This window comes from Sabethes cyaneus, chromosome 3 (genome assembly GCF_943734655.1).
Source record: "Sabethes cyaneus chromosome 3, idSabCyanKW18_F2, whole genome shotgun sequence".
Lineage (NCBI taxonomy): Eukaryota > Metazoa > Arthropoda > Insecta > Diptera > Culicidae > Sabethes > Sabethes cyaneus.
This window is the reverse complement of record NC_071355.1, coordinates 58248013-58273167: the sequence shown is the minus strand read 5'-3', so window position 1 is coordinate 58273167 and position 25155 is coordinate 58248013. Positions and strand designations below refer to the sequence as shown.

Genomic DNA, 25155 nt, shown 5'->3' with positions numbered 1-25155 from the left:
TAACATACAACAACGTGCAGTATAAAATGCCAGATACGCTGATTTACTGCTTATGTTAATGCTTATTAGTTACCAGGAATAGGTAGTTTAATATACATCAATGCAATTTTTCCTCACAGTACAGTAGAAAACATCTCCCCTGTCCCCTCATTGAATAGCCAGAAAGCGGCTAGTAATATTCACCATGATTGTGCAACATTTCGCCGAATATCATTTTGCGAAAAACCTTAAGCGGAATGTACCATTTCACGGAAAACTTTTTTGTGGAAAGTACCATTTCGCGATTCTCTCCTTACTCGCCATCGCTCGTTCCAGGAAACCCAGGTAGACCTAGGGAAACAAATAAACCTAAACAGTAGTGATTTCTGCGGGGAGTTGCCTCCCCCCAGTGAGCGGCGCTTCCGACGGCGGGTCACCGGCAACACTCGCGGCCGTCTCGTCCTGAATGATCTAGTGTTACAATAGATAGTTTTTGTGGTCTTGTTATTGACTAATGTTTTATGGAAGAGTCTCGAATTTCTCGAGTTCGACCAGTTTTTGAGTTTCGCAAAAAATTCTGTTTTATTTGTATGAGAGTCCTACCACAGGGGTGAGAAGTCTCTAACTATCATAAAATAAATTCGACCAATTTGGTTCCATTTGCTTGATTAGTATTCAAGTTATAAGAAAATTTGTATTTCATTTATATGGAAGCCCCTCCTCTTAAAAGGGGGAGGGGACGTAATTCACCATAGAAAAAAATTCTGCCATCTGAAACTCCCACATGCCAAATTTGGTTCCATTTGCTTGATTAGTTCTCGAAATAAGAGGAAATTTGCATGTCATTTGTATGGAAGTCCACCCTCTTAAAGGGGAGATGAGTCATAACTCGCTTTCTAAAGAGGAGAGGGGTCTCAATTCACCATAGAAAAAAATCTTGCCTCCAAGACCACTTGCGTGTCAAATTTGGTTCCAATTAATTGATTGAAATTTGTATTATCATTTGTATAGGAGCCCCCCTCCTAAAGTGGATAGGGGTCCTAATTCACGATAGAAAATATTCTTGCCTACAAAAACACCCACATGCCAAATATGGTTCCATTTGCTTGATCAGTTCTCGAATTATGAGGAAATTTGTATTTCATTTGTGTAGAAGCCCCCCCCCGCTCTTAAAGTGGGGAGGGGTCCTAATTCACCATAGAAATTATTTTTGCCTCCAAAAACCTCCACATGCCAAATTTGGTTCCATTTGCTTGATTAGTTCTAGAGTAATGAAGAAATTTGTATGGAAGCCCTCCCCCCCCTCTTAAAGGGGAGGAGTTATAATTCCCCTTCTAAAGAGGGGAGGGGTCTCAATTTACCATAGAATAAATTCTTGTCACCAAAACCACCCACATGCCAAATTTTGTTCTATTTGCTTGATTAGTTCTCGAGTTATGCAGAAATTTGTGTTTCATTTGCATGGGAGCTCCCCCTCTTGGTGGGGGGAGGGGTCTCTAACAATCACTAAAACCTTTTCTGGCCCCAAAAACCCCTACATGCAAACTTTCAGGCCGATCGGTTCAGTAGTTTTCGATTCTATACGGAGCATACGGACAGACAGACAGAAATCCATTTTTATAGGTATAGATTAGTAATGTTCGGTTCGGTAAAATTTACGGTAATTTACTGAACTTTTTTTTAGGTGTGAATGACGCGTATTTGAACTTTCCCCAGTTAACCAATAAGCATTACCAATGCTATTCAAATGCAAGCCAATAAGCATTAAAGGTACCTTAAATGCTATTTAAGAAGTATTTCGGCAAAATATACGACTACTTTACTTTACGGCTAATCTTAAGGCCCCCATACACGTACGCCAGTGTGTGAGTGCCACGAACCAAACTGGCAGAAGAAAATGTACGGCTCGGCGCTCGACCGGCATGACCTGACCATCCAACATTTTGTTCATTACCAACCCAACATATGCCTACGCGTATGGGGGCCTTTATAGTGCTGACAATGCTTATTTGTAGCTGATTACCGACAAGACGAATTTAAATAGAAATTCTGATGCCAATTTAATGCAGAGAGACAGTCAAAAAGCTAATAAACAGCAACGTGTGGTATAAAATGCCAGATAATATGCTAGTGAGCGGTTGATTTTCTGCTTATCTTAATGCTTATTGATTACTTGGGTTGAGTAAGGCCCCGTACAGAGTAAAAGCGACAACGACGCGACACGACTTCGCTAACATTTGTTTAAATACGCAGCCCTGCTTCCGGCGAAAAAGTGCTGCGTATTTAAACGAAAGTTTCGCTTGGATGTCTGTTCTCTGTGCTAACACCACTTAACCAACATTGCCACACCCACCCCATCGACATCTCTATATCGAGCTGCAGTAAACGTCAGCGACAGCATGTCCGGGGCTCAAAATTTGACAGCGGGCCCAAATCAGACTGCTCGCAGTTGAATGAAACGCAGTGCTGCCATGCTATCTCATTTTCGCACTCACGAGATGTTGGCGGTTAAAACATGGTTGTCTGCCGATGGGGTGGCCACACATTATTCGCTATGTAAGCACAAATCGATCTCTTGTACTCTCATGGAACGGCCATGTGGAAAGTTTGTGAAGATTTGGTGCAAAGGTTTGTTTATCCTTTTCACTCTTTAACAAACCTGTGCACAGACTTCACAAATAGAACAAACTTGGGAAGATGGCAGCACCGCTTCGCGCACATAGCGAACCATCAAATGTCTTCATCTGCCACACCTCACTAAACCTCATTGGTCGCAAATCGCTATTTGCGCGAAACGGTGCTGCCACCTTCCCAAGTTTGTTCTATTTGTGAAGTCGGTGCACAGGTTTGTTAAAGAGTGAAAAGGATAGACAAAACTTTGCACCAAATCTTCACAAACTTTCCATATGGCAGTTCCATGAGAGTACAAGAGATCGATTTGTGCTTACATATAGCGAAATGTGAACTGGGTGTAGTTTAGTGTGTTGGTGTGCAAGCTCTAGAAAGAAGTGAAGACGTAAAAATTCTGTTCGAGAAATCTGGTAGTGTTTTTCGTGCGTAAATTTTCAAAACCTGAGGCTGAAAATACTGTTAACGCATAGCGTAAGTGTATCAGAAGTGTAAACGATAGATTGAAAGACCGACCAAAGTGAACTGTACGTGTAAAAGGCAGGTGAATTTCTTCGGTGGGCGAAAAAATTATTTCTCACAAACACTAACGAACCAGTGAAGTGACAGTCATCAGTTTTCTCCCGTCTCGCAGTTCGCGACAGTCACCAGCGGAACCGAGACTTCTGATTATCGGGTGAAGAAAAGTGCCACGAAACGAGACACTAGCAGATACTGCAATGTCCAGATTCGACGATAACCCGTTCGGGGAACCGATCGTGGATAATCCATTTGCGGTGAGTATTAATGGAAATGCTAAAAGGTGATACTTTCGTTGGAAAAATTGTGAATCATGTTTGTCGTTTGGTCGAGCCTCAAACGGAGAAAAGTGAGCAGTGTTGCCGTGACCGCTAAAGTCGGTGACGTCTAAATCGTCTAAATAGTTTTCATTCTGATTTTTATTTTTTGATTTATGCAAAACTATTGGAAAACTAGAGCTAAAAGCAATAAAACTATTACAGGATTACAAAGAGCCGCCAGTAATAATAATGCGGTTTCTACTTTCTACACATGTAGCTAGATCTTTCTGCATGTATTCGTTATCTGTATGTTACTTATCATCGAGTCATTCTTTGAGAACGTTTTGAAAACGGCGTATCTGTAAATTTGAAACAAACCGCAAGAATTTGACCTCAAGGTTATCTGATATGTTGATTAGGTATATACCCTAGGGGTACCAGTAGGAGATCCTGGACTACAATTGTAACGTTTATTAACTTGTACTTCATATTTCTGGGAATATAGGAAGCTTTAAATATAACAGACATTTTAACTGGCTTTTGGGCTTTTTGGCTTCAAAAATTCCATCTAACCTATTCTATAGTCGTAATGTATTAAAAACAATAGAGATTTAGAACACAAGTTGATATTTTTGTAAGAATCATCCAATTGTATAAGGTATAAAGGTATGAAAAGCGAAAGATCAATTCGACTTTTGAAGAGAGACCAGAATGCGTTCTAGGCACTTTATCGTTTATTCTTATTCAACTTATATTTTTAAATACTGTTCCATAATATGCATACTCAAACTCTGGTTAAGACAACTGTAATATTAGTTTATTATATGTCTCGTATATTATTAGATCCGAGCGTTTCATTTTTAATTATTGCTTTTATTTAACTTAGCTAAACCTGGTTCATAACTCATACAAGGCCACAAGACGGGCTATGTCAGAGCAAATCCTAAAGCGGAGCAAACGTCTGCCAAAAAATCCGCTTTTCTCTTAGTGCAAAAGTCGAATTTTTACATGATGTTCGCAAAATAGTATTGAGAGAAAGATATTACTCGAGTTGCAATTGAACAATGTTAAAAATTTTGTCAAGTAAATTTTAGAGCATTTGGAGAAGACAGATCTCAAGCAAAATCTTAAAATGTACATTAATCACTCGAATTCTTGATGCTTCGTCTAAAGTGTTGTAAAATTTCAGTTGAAAAAAAAAATGGTTTCTAAGGAAAAGTATTCTATTAAAGTTTTTCGTAAAATAGTACTTTAAGGATCTGAGCGGAAGTGAACAATAATTGGCAGCACTGCAAAAAACGCTATTCCAGAATAATAATACCAACAATAATTGGGTTTCTCTTTGTTTCTTTGCGAATGTTCGAACAGGATCCGTCCATCCGGGAAGCCACCAGAACTGTCGTCGATCCCCAGCAAACTCTGGACGAATATGACCCCTTTTCGAATGAAACTGTTCAGCCGCGAACGACAACATCTCAGAACACCTTCGGCCAGCCAGCGACGCTACTGCCCTCGACGCAGACAGTTCCGGCGTACAGTGCGAGCGCGGCACAGTACAATAGCAATGCAGCTGTACCCGGGGGGAGCAGTCCCGCCGCTATGACCCAGATATCCACCGCCGAACTGCAGGTAGGCAAAGGTCGAATGAGCTATAATGTAATACTCCTCTTTCACTGTTACTCTCACCTCTGTTCGCTGCCTTCGTCGTAACATTGCCATGGACCATGCGTCAACTGTTGTGTATGTGCATCGGAAATTCTCTTCTGACCACTCGTTGCGTCTTAACCACCCGCCACTATGTCAAACTGGATATTTATGTACAAAACAGGAACTAAGGGTAGGCGCTTCCACCTTCTGGTTTGCCTTGTTTGATGTACCTTCTTATCAGAAAGACACTAGTATATTGTATGCTATTTTCCAGCTGTTATTTCCCTTTAGTAAACTTTGTTAATTTTTGTTACCTGTTTTCGTTTGTATTTTCCTTTACTCAAGGTGCTATTGATTGATTACCGCCTTATCAGGTGGTAGCGCGATTATTACAGATGGAGTGATTGGTTTAATTATTTACGTCTTATAAGCTAGACACTCACATTTTGAAATTATTTGCGCGAAAAGGAAATTAATACTTTTTGATCAGAACGGTAATCGCAATACTATCTGATTGATATAAGTTTTATGTTGACAATGTGTGTGTGTTTTATCTGTCCAACTGAGTTTTGTCCTTTCAAATCTCTTGGAGGTCATATTCGTGTTCTTATTTCGCAATTGATATTTCTGATTGATATTATTTAATGTTTACGTACCCGCCGTGCCATGTGTTTGCCAATCATCTAATCCGATTTTTCTTTATCCCCGTATGCAGCGGCGCCAAGATGAGTTGGAAAAGAAGGCACAGGAGCTGGAGCGGCGCGAAGCAGAGCTGATGAACAGTTCCAGTACCAACCGGCCAAACAATTGGCCTCCGTTACCGACGTTTTGTCCGGTGCAGCCGTGCTTCTATCATGATATCAACATCGACATCCCGTCGGAGTTCCAAAGGATTGTCCAGAATTTGTACTACCTGTGGATGTTTTACGCGTTGATCATGGTGGTTAACATTCTGGGCGGCTTGGTGATACTGATCCATTCCGGAGACTTTCGTACCTTTGGGTTGGGCATCTTCTACGCGATTCTCTTCACACCGGCTTCATTTTTGTGCTGGTAAGAGCCACTGCGTAACAAAGTAAAAGGACAAAACTAATCTAATCTCTTTATTCTAGGTATCGTCCAGCGTATAAGGCTTTCAAGAACGATTCCAGTTTCAACTTTATGATGTTCTTTTTCATATTTTTCTTTCAAACATTGGTTACAATTGTTCAAACAATCGGATTTCCGGGATCAGGTACTTGCGGTGTCATTATGGCCATTATTCAGTTTGAAAGCGGTGGCGTTGGTATATTGGTGGGAATCTTCGTACTGGCCATCGCCATAGGCTACGGTGCCTGTGCTGCCGGAAATGTGTTTATGTTGAGCAAGGTAAGAATAGACTTTAGGGATGTAGTGGCTTACAAACAATTATTAGTGCTGTTACCATGTACTACATATTTTGATTACACTTGGCTAGTATAAGACTTTTATTACTTTAAGACTTGATTTTTTTTAATTGACGGATTTCACGCCAACTCGTCTATGGGGTTGGCAGCACCCTCTCAGATTTCAATGAAAATTTTGTGTATAAAGAGTTCTTGTAAATAAACAACTTTGCATATTTAGTTTTTCGAAAGCTGCTCTCGACTTTTAGTTGTTAAAATGCTTTTTCTCAGTGTAGATATCAATTTTCATTTTTTTAATATCTTTTTATGAAAATTCATAATTTTCTAAAGTCACCCATAGATCAATTTTTTGTAGGTCCTATAATTTTCGAGTTATATTTTTTATAATAAAAAAGAGAAAAAAAATTAAGCCCTTTCCAAAAGTTAGTCTAGACCAATTTTCGACAAACTAAGTAGGCCAAGTTCTTTATTTACATGAACTCTTTACACACACAAAGTTTCATTAAATTCTGAGAGGGTCATACCAACCTCTGGTCGAGTTGGCGTGAAATCCGTCAATTGCAATACGAGTACATTTACGTTAACGTTACGAAGAGAAGATCTCAGGCCGTGTGGCACCGAATCTACGTAACGAAGGGTTTGATGAGGAGTACCAGCAGATATTGGATGAGAAGAATGCAGAAGATCTCTTAGAAGTGCGAGGAAATCGAGTAGCTGTACCGCTTTCACGGCACACGAAAGTTCTATCAAAGACTCAACGAATCTTGCAAGGGCTTTGTGCAATAGCAAGGCCGAAACGTGCTAAGACAAGAATGGAGGTATTTGAACAGACGACGGTGCGGTTAATATCAACACCTGAATAGTGAAGACCGTGATAGTGAAGGAAGTGATGCAACAAGCAACGGAGATGTGTGCCACTGCCATTGATAAGTGAAGTTGAAGACAAGAGAAGGGTCATGAACAACTAAGTAATAGTAAAAGAAAGCATTGGAGCGAAACTTATCAAAATGAGCTCGGACAAGTTGGCAGCTGTTTGCATCAATTGACTGATACGATTCGGAATACGGAACGGCTACCGGAGGAGTGAAAAGACAGGATTATTTACTCTATTTACAAGAAAGGCGATAAGCTGGATTTTGTGAATTACCGAGCGATGTCGCCCACAAAATGCTGTACCAAGTTATCTTCCATCGACTGTCGTCAATAGCCAATAGATCTATGGGAAGTTATCAGATCGGTTTCATGGAGGGTCGACCTACAACGGGCCAAATCTTCACGGCCCTGCGCAAGATTCTCCATAAATGCCGCGGATTCAGAGTCCCTACGTATCTGTTCATTGACTTCAAAGCCGCATATGATAGTGTAAACTGACAAGAGCTATGGAAAATGCTAGACGAAAATGACTCCGGATTACCTTACTAGATTTATGGCTACGATGGATGGGATCCAGTGCTGAGGGAGAATTTCAGGTGGATTGTCGGATCCATTCGAATCCATGGCGCTTGAAGGTGTTAAATGGCGAGCGACTGTCAAAATGCGGGCACGATTTTTAATGAATCCAGCCAATTTATCTGTTTTGCCGACACCTGGATGCTGTAGGCAGTACATTTAAAGTGATGGAAGATTAGTACAACAGACTAAATCGCGAAGCAGCGAAGATTAAGCGAGATCTCCGTGCAAAGTACACATTGTACAAAACGCTAATTAGACCGGAGCGGCATGAAACGAGTTTTCGACCAATGTGTTTTTTCATCATCGACCATACCGGAACAACGCGTCTTGATCATCCACGTCACTTTCTAGCTTTGAGCTATGCACGTTGATAAAGCTAATGTTGAAGAAAAGGCCTCTAATTCCTCTCCTCTGTTAAATACCCTTACCACTGCGTCCATTACTTTTGAGCTATTGTGGTATGCCCCGTTTATTACTTTTACTGTACGCTTCAAGCTGACCTATCACAATAGATCAAATGGTCGCAGTGATAAAAATACCCAACATGAAAAAAAAGCTGACGTATTACTTATCGAGGAAGTGATAGGCTGGTAGCTGAAGCGAGGCAGGTGTCAATCAGAGGTGACTTGGTTTTGAACCTTGTTACCCTGATCGGCGACGCAGACTATTTCCCCTCTTTTGAGATATTGCAGTCTGCGTGCTGTATGTGCTCCGCAGTTGCAGAGTAAGTGTTCCGTGGTTAAATATTCTTGTACGAAACCAAGATTCCGAACTTAATATTTACTCGGACTATGTGCTGTCTCAAGACCGGTAAGCGTGCTGATATCTCTCTTATTGAGACTCAGCAACTTTTGAGTAGCTTAATACTCGACGTTATAGATGGTTAGAATGTTTGAGCGATTGTACGGCCATCCAATTGGCCATGGCTGTCCGACTCTCCCATAGTTTCAGCTCACCCTTTAGTGGAGCCATCTCGTCTCTCGACTCACTACGAGTCGGCGTATTGAGGATAGACGAGGAACGGGGCTAGATGTTCCTCGTCTATGCTCCTATTCTCCCCTCCACCTCTATCGTGTCTTTGTTTTTTCGGCAGAGCGAGCATGCACGGTAAGAACTCGTCCACTGCATCTATGACCGGCTTGATGCAGCAAGGGCAGATTACTGTGGAGGGAGCCCTGGTACTCCACAGGCTCCGTTGCGGCGAGAGAATTTATAAAACCCCCTCCAGCATTCATCCTTCGGCACGGGTCGCATCGCACCTTGGAATAGGGGTTTATCCATTCAAGTTTTTACATAGTAGCCATGGATAACAGCTATTAAAACCATCTCCTTTAGGGGCTTTCGACCCTCTGCTTTGGTTTCTAGTAGTGACCTTCTACAAGAAACGTCCTGCAGGCAGAGAGTTTACACTCAGCCTTCACATGAGTGCCCCTTTCTCTGTCCGCATACGACCCTAGTTTCCACCGATTGTCCGATTTCCACTAAGGAACGTATCCCGGATGGTACCACGAGGAGGTAGAGATAGGAGTTGCTGAATAAGAGGCTGTGAAACTTCGTGGTGGTTCTGGATCGCATTATTCAACCATTTCTCATCCAATCCAGCCTCTAATACTCAACTTGCACATACGGCTGTTGATTGGCCATCACGCAATCGCGTGCTTTTGCATGTCGCCCATGACGATAAAAGCTGTACCAGGCTCGGGTGCATAGTGCATTACCGCAGCTATAGTAAATGGTGTATCAATTCCTGTACGAATGTACCGAAGACCTCTTCCAGCATATCTCCTGTAGCGCTACAATGTGGAACTCGCGGGTACTAATGAAGTCGGAAAGATTTGGGTACTTTCCAGAAAACTGAGAGACTTGCAGTCCCATGTTCGAAGCTTCAAATCGTCAGTCCGTTTTCGTTGCCTTGGTTTATGCCGAATGTTCCAGTCCGTATTCACATTATTCGTTTCCTGTACTGGTATTTTTTACGGATTGTTTATAAGGCCTGCACCAACACCCTGTGTCGAGGACCACCGTTCCACTACAGTTTAACGTCCCATGCCGACCGAGAACGATGATTTCCTCTTCTGTATCAGCATACATCGTTAGTTTTTACCGGGGTTGGTTACCCGATCTAAGGTGGCTCGTAGACCATCTGGTACCACGAGGTAGGGATAGTAATTGCTGGATAAAAGGCTGCGAACCTTTATTTATTTTACGCATTATTCAGCCATTTATCAACCTATCGTCTCTACCGTCAGCGTGAATAATCGTTAGGCTTGCTGACGCTACTCCGACTTCCGGTTTTCTATGTATTACCAGAATGTTCGTTGGCTACCCATCATTTACGATTAACGATTAAACGATAGAATCATAGAATTAAAATTAACAATTCATCGACTATATATTCGTTACCATCTTCCTCTGACAGATCCATGCAATCTACCGCAGCGGTACCGAGACGAACCGCATTACGATGGACAAGGCACGCCAGGAGTTCCAGTCAGGCTTCTTCGGCAATCAGATCGTACGAGATGCAGCGGCCGGTGCGGCACGAGCTACCGTGCAGTCGCAGTTCAGCCAGAACAGGTACTGAAATTCAATCCCAAAAATATAACGAAACAGTGACGAGACACACTGGCACACTGTTTCTAGCGATACATCCTATCCTATTCTTGAATTTTACTGTTTATTTATACAATTATTACGACTACCTATCCATATTATCGCGTAGTGCAACCAAACGAGTTTTCCTTCTACTTCTAGTTGGTAGTTCTATTAAATCTGTTTTACTTTTTGTTTCGCAATTTTTCACCTTTATAAAAATCAGTGTCTACGGTCGACTACTTTTTTCGGAACATTTAAGGTGAAATTAGTCGTCATCGTTTCTGCAAATTTCAAAAGCAGTTTTTTTTGTTTGAAACAAAAATTTTGTTCATAAAAATATATTCGCTGTGTTCAGATTGGCAAGAAGAATGCAGTCAATACATTTCTGTAAACAGAACCCCGCTTTTGGGCCCAAAAACTGCTTCCGACATTGGGCTCTCCGACGAAAAGTTAATGACTGCTAGTTTCCCGTTAAATGCTTATTTTGAGATTCGATTATATTTTATGTTTACTACTTTTGAGTTCAACAATTTATTGACCAGTCCAGTCTAGACTAGTGATGATAAGTGAAACCAATATTATATTAATTACTGTTTGAGCATATGAGTTGTTAGTGTTAGTGAGAGAGAAAGAGATAAAGAAAACATTCAAACTAATTAATAAAAACAAATCCAAGCACTATAACAAATAAGCATATAAATAGTAACTAAAGTGATGAAACATAAAACTATGCGAAAATCATTTAAAATGATTGAATTTAACTCTAGCTTCCTTCAGTGGGGAAGAAGAGTGAAAACAACAAAACACTATAACATTAGCCTTTTCAAGGGAACTAAGCGCGTGAGGAAATCATACCGGAAACAATGATAGATGCACGTTCATGGCAAATGATTTTGTTATTGCTGATTAGAATATACTGCATTTGAAAGTGAATGATTTCGGTTGTCCTATTCTAGTTGTTAGTCAACACAATTTGAGGCCCTAATCAACACGACCCCGAAAAGGAAGGTGCAGTAGAATGCAAATTTATTTAATAAATAATTTATATCCAACGAATCAAAATTTACAAAATGTGACTTTCTACAATATTTGTCCACTAACGAACGTACTTTGCAAATAAACAGGATTACTTAAATTATAGCTTGCTTTACCTGATTTTTTTTAATTTTTTAAATCTTTTTAGTTATTCTATAGTTACCTGTTTTGCTTGCAGCTAAGAAATTGCTTTATCACAAAGTTTATGTAGCGTTGTTTTCCACCGACCTATTATATTTCCACTTCCACTTTTTCTTATTCCCAGTTAACGGTTTATCTTTGATATGCTATATTCCGGAAGCGAAAGTCGTTAATAATAGTTGTAACAGGTTACAATAAACAAAACGTATAACAAATATAATTATGTTACTTTGAGTTTTTTATATTTCGTTTATCACAATCATTTCGTTTTAGAGGGGACATGAACGTAAGACACACGCCCAAAGGTGCGCATTTATTGTTTTTTTTCTTTTTGTCTCTCGTGGTCACTAAGGTCAGCCGGTCTTTAGTATTTAAATTTAGGTTGTAATAATTAGCTTTATTCCTGTTTTCGTTCGAATTACATTGCTTCATTCGAATAAAAAACATTACTTCGTTAAAATCCTGGTATTCCTATGAATATGAATATGGAATACCGTCGTAAACAAGAATAAGGGATAATTTATATAGATTGAAACCGTTGGCGGAGTCCTTCGTCGGCGATTACCAAGCTGGTTTTGTGAGGGTCGCTTAGCGACGGATCAGATGTTTAGCCTGCGTCAGTTACTAAACAAGTTTCTAGAGTACAATTTGCAGACTCATCATCCGTTTGTGGACTTTAAGGCGGCATATGATTCAGTTAAAAGAGATGGCTAAGCGAATGATTTTTCGACGAAACTAGTCACGCTGATTCGTGCAACGATGGATGAGTCAAAATCATGCGTCGGAATGGCGGGTAAGACCTCGGGTGCTTTCGTAACGTTGGATAGACTAAAGCAAGGGGATGCACTCTCTAACCTGCTATTCAACATTGCCTTGGAAGGTGCAATACGAAGAGCAAACGTGGAAAGAAACGGAACTGTCATCACGAAATCTCACATGTTTCTTGGTTTTGCGGATGACATCGAAATCAACCGTAGAGAAGTGGAAGAGGCATTTAGGCCTTTTAAATTGAAAGCAGCGAGATTGGCGGTTTTTTTTTACGACCAACGGTATTACAGCCTCGTAGCACTATAACTAACTAACTCTACAACTGTCCCTTAGACAACTGTTAGAAATTCTGCTTGGCTGAGACGTTACAGTCAAAATAGCAAAATCGAATCAAACTGTGCGTCCAATAAAATGGTTCTGCGAATAGAAAGCATAGCACATTAGGCAAATGGATGCAATAATTTTAGTTCAAATCGGATTTAGACGGACGCCACTTAAGTGTTGGGGTGAAGTGTTATCCGTAGCCGATTTCTTCTTTCTCAGATTCTTCTCACGTCGGCGGTTGTTTTTGGTTGCTTGAGCCGGCTGCTTCTCGAGAGCTACTCAAGGAAGCTACTCGTCGCTAACAGCACGACAAGGCTCGTACCCTAACACTACGACAATGACTACAATTAAATTTTAGCTCCGGTCACTACGCAAGCAATGTTGACGTCATTCAGTTCTAAAGACCGCCACCTGTACGGTGTCCCATTGAAAGAATTGTGCATGAGTTAGCCTGGATGCGGATTCCTGCTTACTTACTACTCACTTTACCAGCTGAGCAGCCAGGGTTGCTCTTGCCGTATCAAGAATTCCTCTCCATTGTACTCGGTACTGCGCTACTCGTCACCAATTCGTTGCGCGTCTCAACACACGCAAGTTGGCTTCAACGTGGTCGAGTCATCTAGCACGTTGGGCCCCTCTATTCCTGGTGCCGATGAGGTTCTTGAAGAGAACGGATTTCACTGCACAGTCGTCCGGTATTCTTGCGACGTGGTCAGCCCACCGTAGTCTCCCAACTTTCGCCAGGTGTACGATGGGAATCTCTCCAAGTAGTGCCCACAGCTCGTGGTTCACACGCCTATGCCACTATCCGCTATCCGACTAATGAACGTATGTCTTTTGTAGGCAAAGTTGCTGTCAAAAGTTCGTTGAGGGAATAACGTTTGCCGAGCTGATTAGCGTTTTGTACATCGTCAGCTTTCTGCGGCAGCGAATGCTCCTTGATCGAAGCGTCTTGCGGAAGGAAAAGTAGGCTCGATTTCAGCCTGAATGCGTCGTTGAGTCTAGTTACTCGTATTACTGTCGGCGTTGACCAGAGATCTCAAATATCTTCCAGTTTATCACCGTCAGTAGTCACTGCCCGTGGGATGCAAACGTTGCTTTCTCTGGAGCCTCTTCCTACCATATATTTGGTTTTCAACGCATTGATTTGTACCCCTATCCTCCCAGTCTCCGTTTTTAGTCTGGCGTAGATTGCCTCTGCCGTCCCAAGGTTTTTAGTAATGATGTCGAGGTTGTCTGCGAAGGCTAGAAGTTGGCTACTCTTGCTGAAGATTGTTACTCTCGTTACGATGCTCGCTCGCCGGATCACACCTTCAATAGCGACATTGAATAACATACAGGACAGTCCACTCCCTTGTCGCAACTTTCTGCGCGATTCGAATGGACTTGAGAGTGACTCCGTTAGTCGCGTTAATTACAGCAATCTAGCCGCTCGCCCTTTTTGTAGATGGGACAAACTACACCTCTCATCAACTACTCCGGTAGTTTCTCCTCCTTCCAAATCCTTGAAATTATCCAGTGCAGAACCGTTGCTAGCGGTTCTTGGAAGTGCTGTCCGTCCTGGAGTCCGTCCTTCCCGGCGGCTCTATTATTCTTCACCTAGCCGATTTCGCGCCAGATCGTTTCGAGATCGGGAGCCGGCACGCCGTTGTCGTTTGTAGGCACTCTTAGGTTAACTTCCGTTGCGTCTCCGTCTGTTACATTGCCGTTGACATGCTCATCGAAGAACTGATGCTTCAATCTGTCGACCACCTCGCGCTCGTTTGTGAGATCCCCTCTCTCGTGCCTACATCTGAGATATGTTTGGCATGTAACCCTTATGAGTAGGGTTCATCTTCTCGTAAAACTTGCGCGTGTCATTAGCCTGGAATAGTTATTCCAGCTCCTCACGATCCCTGTCCCCCTCCTGGCACTTTTTCCTCCTCAAGATCGTAGTGTAGTCAACTCATTCTGCGCTCGTCGATACTTGGCCAAATTCTCTTTTGTGTATTTGCTTAGATAGTTTTTCAAAGCTCTTGGCATTCTCCGTCAAACCAATCGTTTCGTTTCGAAGCATCTAACTCCACAGAGGAAGGCAGAGCTTAATCCAGTACGCACGCGTAGTTATCGGCAACTCACGGGTTGTCTAATTGCCGAATATTTAACCGAGGAAGACGGCTTTGTCGCGAGGTATAAACCGTCGATAGTTTTTAGCGCACATGTACTGTTACTAGGTAATGGTCCGAGTTGAAATCCGCACCCCGTAGGGAGCGTACGTTGGTGATGTTTGAGAATAACCGATGATCTCAAGGTGGCTTTGTGGATATCCTTGTGGGGAAAGAAAGTGCTTCTGATCACCAAGCCTCGGGAAGCTGCCGTTATCGTTCGTGTCGGTGTATAGGCTATGGGGCCCGATCACCGATCTATACATGGCTTCCCTGCCGACCTGGGCGTTCATATTCCCGATGACGATCTTGATGTCCCATGGTGAGCAGCTGTCGTACGTTGCCTTCAGCTGCACATAGAACGCTTCCTTCTAGTCATCGACTTCTACTTTCGTGTGAACAATGTACGTTTATGATGGCCTTTTATCATGCACATCCTCTCGTTGATTGTCTTATAATCCATTACGCGATCCTCCATTTTGCCCATCACTACGAAGCCTGTTCATAGTTGGTTCGTCGCTCCACGACTCTGGTAAAATTGAGCTTCGCTGCTACGGATCCTTCACACCTCCACGCCTTTGCGGCTTTCATATTCCGGCTGGTACCACGTAGAGATAGGGATAGGAGTTGCTAGATAACGGGCTAAAGACCACTATGGGTCTGTATCCCGCATTATCCAACCATAAGCGTCATAAATAACTCATAAAGAACAAAACGAACAAAAGGGGTCGAAAGTTACTGCCTTGCGGTACACCAGATTTATTCGTGAACGGGGACGATACCTTCGCGTCAAGCTTCACTTACACCTGTCGCATAAATACAAGCAATGTATTAGAAATTATACTAGGAGAGCAAAATAACCGATAGAGTTACAGTCGAGCGAGTGCTATTAGAGCTACTGATATTCAGTCTAGTGACGTTCGACCGAATAATCAATACTAACTTTTTTTAGTAGTGCTTCACCTTGGGATAAAATTTTCTAGGGAATGGTAGGTTATGTGGAGTGGCTTTCCGAGGAGTGGTGCTTTCGGCATAATGACTTTCATGGGAATGATATAAAATCTTCGATAAACCATTATCGGGAAACTAAATGCAATCGATCGTATGTTTCAAATTTCGCTAAATTTTTACTTAAGTTGCTTAAATTATTATTTTTTTGTATTTTGCGATCTCATTATTCTCGCTACATTTAAAACAATTTCTTTTATATTTAATTTTTGAATGCTTTTATGTATTGCGTCATATATTTTTTACTTTTCTTTTCTACATATTGTGGTTTGCTTGCTCCTTCATCGAATGAAAATATTTTTAAAAGATGACAAAAAAAAACAAACTTTCTATTTGTCTACTATTTTTAGCGCTTATTGATAAAAACGCACTGTACCCTCTCTTCGTCCAAAATACGTGATATACTGTGCTGGAAAGAAAATCGTGCTGCAACTTGCGTAATCTAATCCACGTGTGTGAACATTTTTGATTTAATCATAGGTATCAGCAGAAACACATTCAGGACGTAGAATCTAAAAATATGTTATACATTATTGGTGTAGCTAATAATTATCATAGGTTCCCTGCATTGACCTCAGGCAAATTCATACACTAAAGCTGAAGATGAAGGTTTCTCAAGCATGACTACCAACGTTAGGACTAACCCAAATTTCAACCACAAAAGCAAAGATGGCGGTTATTTTGGTATTCCAACAATTTATTTGGGTATTAAATTTTCCAAAATTTTTTTGACCATATCAAAATTATTGCAACACAGCAATATAGATTATGATTGCTTTCTGCTCATATAAGTGTAAAACCGTCAATTAGCTAGATTATTTTTCAGATTTTGTACCATCACGTACAATTACTTGCATAGTACCGGAATAACCGCCGAATTGAATACCAATAACGCAACTTGAAAAATCCTATCATAAGCCAAAAAAGTAACAAACAAAACAAATTTCACCGTTAAGTAACTAGTTGTTGCATCCAATGATATCAGAAAATGTGAAATACATAAAAAATAATATTCACACCTGCGTGTAAGATGTTTCTTAACTGTACCAAGATAGTTTATGTCACTCGGTTAATGTACTAATACGGTAAATATTACTTTGTTATATTGTCATAATGATTAGCTAGATATCAAGATTTCTAAAATACTATGTAAAATAACTTCAAGTTGTTCTGTTTTGTCTAAATTAAAATTCTTTGTTTCCTTAAACAAATTAATGACTACTTCAAGCATCTAACGAAAGCTGTACTCCATTCTTTTCAATTATTCAACCGGAAGTTTCAGCCTGTAATAAAAAGCATCAATTCCATCAGTAACACAGATGTATTTGTGCATACACTAGCAATAAATGGTATTGTACAAACAACTAGTTTTTTTATGAACTCAGTCATCCTAAAGTTCTTCCTCGTTTTCATCCTCGTCGTCGTCGTCGTCGTCGCTGTCTTCCTCTTCTTCACTCGACATTTTTTCATCCCCACCAGCTGCCTGCTTCATCCGATTACTACTGCTGGACGGGCTCTGCTCGTCTTCCATTGGGGTGAAATCATTGTCTTCCTTGTACTCCATGTCGGCCTCGTGAGCCAGGCTGTCGCCCATCTCGACGTCACGGCATTGGGCAGCCATCAGTTCCCGCCGGATTTCTGGAGTGATTTTGTGGTGCGATTTTTTCCTGTTGGTCAAAAAATTACAATAATTTAATATGTTTCAAATATCAACGGAAAGAGGTACAACTTACTTCAACAGCTGCAGAAGGGCATCCCGTTGTTCGGAGGAAATATCGTTCTTATACCGTTGAGCAAACGTGAGCAGCGCATTATGCCACAACGTCGGTAGTTCTCGTTTGTCCTGTTCAAAGCGTAGGAAATGGAACACAGCTGCGTCCACTACTCGGTACGGCAGAGCGCACCGTTTATCCAAAATGATCCGAATGAAAACCGAATTGGCACCGGAATATTCCATCTCGCAGATCTTCAGCAAACAGGCAGACGTGTGCAAAACCGGGATAGCCGTGTTGCTTATGATGCTTCCGAAAATGATTGCTTCCCGCAGTGTACAATCTCCGGACTCCAGCAGCGGCAAAATTATTCCCTTCATGAAAGCCGCTGGCTTGAATAGAGCCTTTTTCAGCGCTCGATACAGGTAGAAGTTTAACTTGTGGTATTCTGCCAAATCGTCTCGAATTCTCGGTAGCAATACCAGATTGTAGAAACGCTGTGCCATGTACTGAGTAAGTCCGGATGAGAAAATTCTCGTCGCTTGAAACATTGCTGCCGCACTCCAATTGTGTGGCTCCGTAATGTACAGAATCTGCTCCCAGTTTCTGAGTTTCGGTACAATTTTGAATGCTTTCGGGACCCGGCCGCTGCGGTATCGTTTCAAAACATCCCGCACACCTTCGTACATTTCTCGAACGCGTGCATCAACGTCTTCTATTTTCAGTGAACCATTATCAGAAAATTGTGTTTGTATTTCGGTCTGCTTTTCTGTAATTTTGTCCATAATAATATCCGCCAGCGTTCGAGTTTTGACACCATCTCTGCAAAGATTAAAAACCATAAAAATTTATCATGGAACAAACTAAATTCAAACCGCACTTGTTTTGAAACATCTCTAGAGCGCGTTCATCTTCCTTGGTAATCTTGATGTTATCAAAGAAATCCTCTCCGTCCACATCTGCATCTTCGCGGTATTCCTCATCCGACTCGGATTCGTGATCACCGAGTCGGTGGCGTTTCCGGCCATCGGTAGCGGCTGCTTCGGCTAGCGATGGTCCGAACGAATCGCCCAGTAAATTAAGTTCGGCCTGTTGTTTGCGAGCTTGGTGCAGGATTCTTTTCGTTGTTTTGGCGTCCACAAAATTTTCTTCTTCGGCCCGAAGACGGAATTTGCTTGCTTTTGGTTTCTTTGCGATCCGACCATCGTTAATTTGATCGCCAAGAGGAGCTTTCTGGGTGGTTAGCCCTTTGATTCGACGAGCTTTAGACTTACCCATTTTGGTTTAACAACTATTCTTTAAGAAATTGATTAACGAACCCTTTTAGAGCAAAAATCGAGGTGTAAAATCAGGAAACAAATTCAAAGTTTTTACTTAGCTCTACCATGCACCGCGTGTTTATCACTGTTTACCGACGTGTCAAATTTGACATCAGGCTCATAGGCGGCGGTAATCCTAAAGCGAGAGGGGAGCATTTTTTAGTCAAGATAACATATCAAGAGGTGGACGGATTCAAATAATGCTGCAGATGCTGCATAAACACGGGCGTCATTTACAAAAGACGTCTATCGAACAGGGGGGTGGGGGGTGGGGTTTTGAAAAAACGGACCCTATTGAACAAGGGGGGAAGGATGTAAACGTGATTTCGGACGTCCAATCACAAAAATCAAAAACAAAATAAAATATCCGGCAAATTCAGCTATCATTCAGCTGCAGCTTGATGTAAACACAGACAAACAGACATAACACTCGTTTTCCATTCATCGTACCGATAAAACCGTCATTTCAAATTTGGGCTTAGTTGGGAATGTCTCCGTTTTGGTCAAAGTGGCGCTTTTTGACGAAAGAAGGGGAATTCCCCATAAAAAATACTTGCTACTTCGAGGGACACCCATATTGCTATTTGGTATGTGGGAATGTCGATCATAGATGCTAGTGTTCAGGCTAAATGTGAGGTACGATAATTTTTGTTGATTTTTCTTCCAAGAGTTATGTCTGTTTGTCTGTGATGTAAAGATGCATCTGACATGTCAATGGAGTGCACTATGGGCCTGAAATTAAAATTTCGGGACAAATATATTTGCGGTTAAACGGCATGTCTCAGCTCAATGTGGTCTTCGGCAACTTTTTGAATGAAAAAAAGATGCATCTTTTGAAGGGGTCGTCCAATATTTAGGTGTTACTTCAACAACAATTTAAGTAATAACATTATGAGTAAATTTTTTCACCTTTTTGGTTTAAAAATATTAAAGATAAACTAATTTCGAATATTTTTTCTGAAGATATCAAACTTCTACCTTTTACCCATTTTCAGCAATGGAGCTTTGTTTATAAACGACCCCTCAAATCACATTTCTTCTTGTAACATGTTTATTTCCGCAGACAGCTCAATGTGATGTTCTAGACAACATTTTGGACATAAAAGAGGAATATTTTTGCTGAAGACTGTTTTGCTTTATCTGCATTAATTAATAAGATATTACTGTTTTTAGGCTAAAAACCGGTGAGATACAGGAGTTTTGCCATGCCTGTGATTCGCAATGATAGTGCTGGCAACCTGGTCACTGCCAAAACAGCGGTAGCAGCCAAGTGGAAGGAGCACTTCCAGACACTTTTAAATGGAGAGGTAAACACGGAGATCAGCCGAACCAGGAGAAGAATTGCAAGCGATGGCCAAGCTGTGGAGCCACCAAAATATGAGGAGGTTAAGAAGGCAATCAGTGAGCTGAAAAACGGTAAGGCTGGTGGGAAGGACGGTATTCCGGCTGAACTTCTAAAAGCGGGAAGCGAGCGGCTGTGCGAAGCAATCCACCGGATCCCTGTCAGGATCTGGGAGGAAGAACAAACGCCGGAGGAGTGGTTGGATGGCCTTATTTGCCCAATTTTTAAATTGGGGCATCGACTCGAATGTAAAAGCTATCGAGGAATTACATTGCTCAATTCTGCCTATAATATGCTCTCCCGTATCTTTTTCTGCATACTGAAACCGTTAGTGGAGTCCTTTCCTTCGTCGGCAAGTACCAAGCTTGTTTTCGTGAGGGTCACTCCACGACGGATCAGATGTTTACCATGCATCAGTTACTAGACAAGTTGCGAGAATACAGCTTGCAGACACATAATCTGTTTGTGGATTTTAAGGCAGCGTACGATTCAGTCAAACGAAATGAGCTGTGGCAGATAATGCTAGAACATGATTTTCCGAGGAAACTAGTTACGCTGATTCGTGCGACGTTGGACAGGTTCGAATAGCGTATAGGTGAGACCTCAGCCGCTTCCGTGACGTTGGATGGACTGAAGCAGGGGGATGCACTCTCTAACCTGCTATTCAACAACGCATTGGAAGATGCAATATGAAGAGCAAACGTGGAAAAGAAAGAAATTATCATCATGAAATCTCACATGCTTCTTGGCTTTGCAGATGACGTTGATATCATCGGAATCAACCGTAGAGCAGTGGAAGAGGCTTTCAGGCCTTTTAAACGGAAAGCGGCGGGATTGGGGCTTACCATTAACCCCGCCAAAACGAAGTACATGATTGCTTACAGGCAACATGGGAAACCAAGTGTTGTTGGTGCCGAGGTGGAGTTAGAGGGAGAACGATATGAAGTAGTGGAGGCATTTATGTACCTTGGTACGCACGTGACATGTGACAACGATGTAAGCCGCGAAGTGAAACGACGAATTGCAGCCGCGAATCGGGCTTTCTACAGATTACGTAGCCAGCTGATATCCCGTAATTTGCAAATTCGCGCAAAAAACGGGCGCTCTACACAACACAAATCCTCCCGGTGGCTCTTTAGGGACATGAATCATGGACGCTAAAGGAGAGTGCTTGGGGTTTTTGAGCGTAAAATTCTGCGATGCATTGGTGGCTGCTTGGTGGCAAAATAGAAAATGGGGTGTAGCGCAGACGCATGAATCACGAGCTGTACCAAGTATACAAATATGATATAGTGAAAGTAGTACAATGTGGCAGACTGCGGTAGGCTGGGTACGTGGCCAGAATGCCCGACGAAAGAGTAGCCAAAAGTATTTTTAGCAGACAACCTGGAAGAGGCCGCAGGCTCCTAGGCAGGCCCCGCACCCGATGGGTGTGCGCTGTCGAAGACGATGCACGTTTAGTTGGTGTTCGCGGGGATTGGAGAACGGCAGCCCAGGACGGACAGTACTGGAGGACCACAATTCGTTCGACTCCGGATCGGTAACGGACCGTTGCTACGAAACACTAAAGTAAAGTAAGTAAGTTGCCCTACAAGTTTTCCATACATTGCAAAATGGACATATTCAAGGAAAAAAAGTTTTGTTTTAACATTTTTAGATGAAATCTATTTCCACTGACGAACTGACATGACACTTAGAAGAAAATCCTTTAAAAACCATCGTCCTGCACATTTTGCTTGCACACTAGCACCCTCTGTTATGCATGTTGCGGAGTAGCTTGCATTTGCAGGGTTTTATGCTGTAGGGTTTTGTACATTTGAATGGTTTTATACTGAAAACTCAAAGCAACACACGCGCGCCGCGGCGTGACCATGTTGCGAAACATGCTTTTTTGAAAAATGAGTGGTTTTTGATTGGACGATGGAATTATCGCGAGTGTCTCGTCTGTTTGTCTGTGCTATTTCATTCAACGGGAAAATTTTTCTAGTTTCCATGAAATATTTTGAGCAACCAGCGAACAAATGTTTGGGGGTATGTCAAAAAGTAAATTTTTTCATCGCTTGTAGGGCATGTAGCCACAAGGTTACCGAGTCTGCTTTGACAAGCGAGTGGTCCTGTAGAATCAGACCATTCGATGTTAAATGACTTTAGTATGGGTTTATTCCCAGGCCCCTCTTCATCCTTCCTTCTGCATTCTGCGTTTACTAATAATGAAAGCCTCTTGCCAGGGCAAGTTGTAAGAGTGGTACTTGCTTAAGGTGCGAATGAAGCCTTTTGTTCAAGGGCAAATTATAGCTTGTTCCGCTTCCTGGTTCTAGGAACGAGATTGGTGATGCATAAGTAGTAAGGAACACATACATACACACATACATACTCTCATTCTGTGCTGAACTCTGCTTTACCGACCATAAAGCCTTTAGCCGGGGATGGTTACAACAATGATACTTGCTCGAGGTGCGAATGAAGCCTCTTGTCCAAGGACAAGTTATAACTAGTCTCCGCACTACCTGGCTCTAGGCTAGATTGGTTGAAAAGTAGTTAGAAGCGTAGAGGGAAAAAGGGATGAATACACACCGACACCTTAAGCACGGATAATAAGCAGTTCGCGCACTCTATAGCGATACCGCAATAACAACGAAGTGCGGAACAATACCTGGATAAGATCACAATAGATCAAAATGCTGGTCGTAGTGATAATATCCTCACACACACAAAAATAGCCGGCTGTGAAATTTGTCGATAAAGAAGGGTCAAGTCTTAGAAAGGACGTTTAAACCCAAGACTTTACTTTTTGGCGAAAGTGATCCATAAAGCCAAAATGGCTATAAAGGTAGGACGTTACAGATTTCCAGCACTGATTTCACAGAAATGAGCATGAAGCCATAATTTCCGTTCTCATTTTAGCAATCGATTGCAAATTGATTCTAGTTTTTGGAAAATGTGAATTTTCATAATATGATAGGATACAAGCAAAGAAAAAATCAATTTTTGACACACCCTTAAACCTAGAATATTTGCGGTATGCATACCACTGTTCTCAGCAAAACGAGCGAATATTTTGAAAAAACTTGAAAAATTTCTTCGTCGAATTTTGAAATCAAAGAAAATTTTTGAACAGGTTTCCAAATTCTGTTGTAAGAGGTGGGCTTTTTACTGTATAGTGCATTTTCAAGTCGTCAGCATATGATAATCTCAAACATTTGAGGATCATGTTCATGTCATTCATGTAAAGTAGAAACAGGAACAGTCCCAAATGACTGCCTTGGGTAACGCCGGAGGCACCCGCGAAGGGCGACGAAGAGTATTCACCGATTTTGACAGACATAGTGCTGCCAGTGAGATAGGAGCGAAGCCAAGTTACCAGATTGCGTCGCAAATGCCCAATTTGTGGTATTTGGCAATGATTATCTCGTGGTTTATATGATCGAAAGTTGCAAAATGATCGATACGGTATTGAGGAATCCGCAAAAAAGCCGATCGCCACTAAACTCACTCGAAAGACGCCGGAGATCGCCAACACGTCCTACCTGACAGACTGCCTGCGAAAGAAGCGGCCGATCGACTTTGCCAGAAAACTGAAGAGCCCGGTTCATAGGAACGCGCTAGTGTTTGTGGCATCTCGATGATGTGCCGTACAAGTATCAATGTATACTCATGCGAGGGGGAACTATTGCAATGTTAATGAAGAACTATAGTTAACTCGCACTGGATAGTCTCTAGGTATCCGACAGGTATATGTGGTCCTGATAACCTTCTTGGATTGCACGGATAATAAACGATGTAAAGGCGAGGCTAGATTTGTTTAATTTGTTTAATTTTAATTTAATCTTCGATATAACAAAACATCGCACAGATATGTTACTTAGTACTAATTACTGCTAATCCTAAATCTAAACACATTTTTTGACATACCAAAATCATACAAATGATAAATTTCGTTGAAACGACTACAACAAACTTCCAGTGGGTTGTTATTTCCGTAAGCCGTGCGGTGAGTCGATCGTCGAAAGAACTCAGCTTGGCGCATCACTCGTGACGGTGCGTTGAATCGTAATTTCTCAAGAATAGCTGGACAGTCAATGCGATCTGCTAACACGTCGAATATTAACATACGTTGGAGGAGTACTCGTCTACTTTCCAGTGTCGGTAGGTTGATCAGCATGCACCGGTTTACATAAGGTGGCAGGTTTATCCGGTCTCTCCAATTAAGATTCCGCAAAGCGTATCGGATGAACTGCCTTTGTACACGTTCGAGTCTGTTGACATGAACAGCATGATATGGAGCCCAAACTTGCACCCCATATTCGAGAACACTGCGTACGAGCGAGCAGTAAAGTGTTCTGAGGCTATAAACATCTACAAAAGATTTGGTGTTCCTTCTCAAAAAACCTAGCATTGCATATGCTTTAGCCGTAACGGCAGAGATGTGTTCCACAAATTTCAGTTTGCTGTCGATGAGAATCCCTAAGTCTTTCACTACGCCCTTACGTTCTAAGCTTGTTGTCTCCATAGTGTAACCAAAAACAATCGGCGCACGCACCCGCGTGAATGAGATTATGCAACATTTGTTGACGTTAGCCTTCATCCCATTCAACCTGCACCATTCAATAAGCGCATCAATATCCATTTGAAGTGCACAGCAGTCTGTTAGTGTTGTGATTACACGGTAAAATTTGAGGTCGTCAGCGTACAATAGTTTCGGAGATTTCAATTTTCCACAAAGGTCGTTGATGAAAAGAACGAACAGCAGAGGCCCCAAAACACTACCTTGAGGAACACCAGAATGAATCTGGAACGGAGTAGAGCACGTCCCGCCAACTCTCACCACTGAGCTACGCCCCGTCAGATACGACAGAATCCATTCTGTCAGCCACTCAGGTAGTCCCATTCTCCTAAA

The 25155-nt window shown here is 41.9% G+C and overlaps 2 protein-coding genes across 2 annotated transcripts; one reads left to right on the top strand and one right to left on the bottom strand.

The window, feature by feature from the left end:
* Positions 1 to 2961: 2961 nt before the first annotated feature.
* Positions 2962 to 16066, top strand: LOC128741128 (secretory carrier-associated membrane protein 1). Its single transcript, XM_053836718.1, has 5 exons — positions 2962 to 3383; positions 4755 to 5015; positions 5749 to 6086; positions 6146 to 6401; positions 10290 to 16066. Exons 1-5 carry the CDS (start codon positions 3327 to 3329, stop codon positions 10452 to 10454), a joined length of 1077 nt encoding a protein of 358 aa, XP_053692693.1. The 5' UTR covers positions 2962 to 3326; the 3' UTR covers positions 10455 to 16066.
* Positions 16067 to 16106: 40 nt separating this feature from the next.
* On the bottom strand, positions 16107 to 18989 carry LOC128741127 (bystin). The gene is made up of 3 exons (XM_053836717.1): positions 18478 to 18989; positions 17619 to 18419; positions 16107 to 17552 (listed from the first exon to the last, which is right to left on the bottom strand). The coding sequence occupies exons 1-3, from the start codon at positions 18873 to 18875 to the stop codon at positions 17276 to 17278; spliced, it is 1476 nt and encodes a 491-aa protein (XP_053692692.1). The 5' UTR covers positions 18876 to 18989; the 3' UTR covers positions 16107 to 17275.
* Positions 18990 to 25155: the final 6166 nt, after the last annotated feature.

What these genes read in the sequence shown, in the direction of transcription:
- LOC128741128 (XM_053836718.1), top strand. Translation starts at nt 3,327, where the DNA reads ATGTCCAGATTCGACGATAACCCGTTCGGGGAACCGATCGTGGATAAT. An exon ending in CCGGCTTCATTTTTGTGCTG is followed by an intron (nt 6,087 to 6,145) that starts GTAAGAGCCACT and finishes TCTTTATTCTAG; the next exon opens with GTATCGTCCAGCGTATAAGG. An exon ending in ATGTGTTTATGTTGAGCAAG is followed by an intron (nt 6,402 to 10,289) that starts GTAAGAATAGAC and finishes TTCCTCTGACAG; the next exon opens with ATCCATGCAATCTACCGCAG.
- LOC128741127 (XM_053836717.1), bottom strand. Translation starts at nt 18,875, where the DNA reads ATGGGTAAGTCTAAAGCTCGTCGAATCAAAGGGCTAACCACCCAGAAA. An exon ending in CTAGAGATGTTTCAAAACAA is followed by an intron (nt 18,420 to 18,477) that starts GTGCGGTTTGAA and finishes TAATCTTTGCAG; the next exon opens with AGATGGTGTCAAAACTCGAA. An exon ending in GCCCTTCTGCAGCTGTTGAA is followed by an intron (nt 17,553 to 17,618) that starts GTAAGTTGTACC and finishes TTTGACCAACAG; the next exon opens with GAAAAAATCGCACCACAAAA.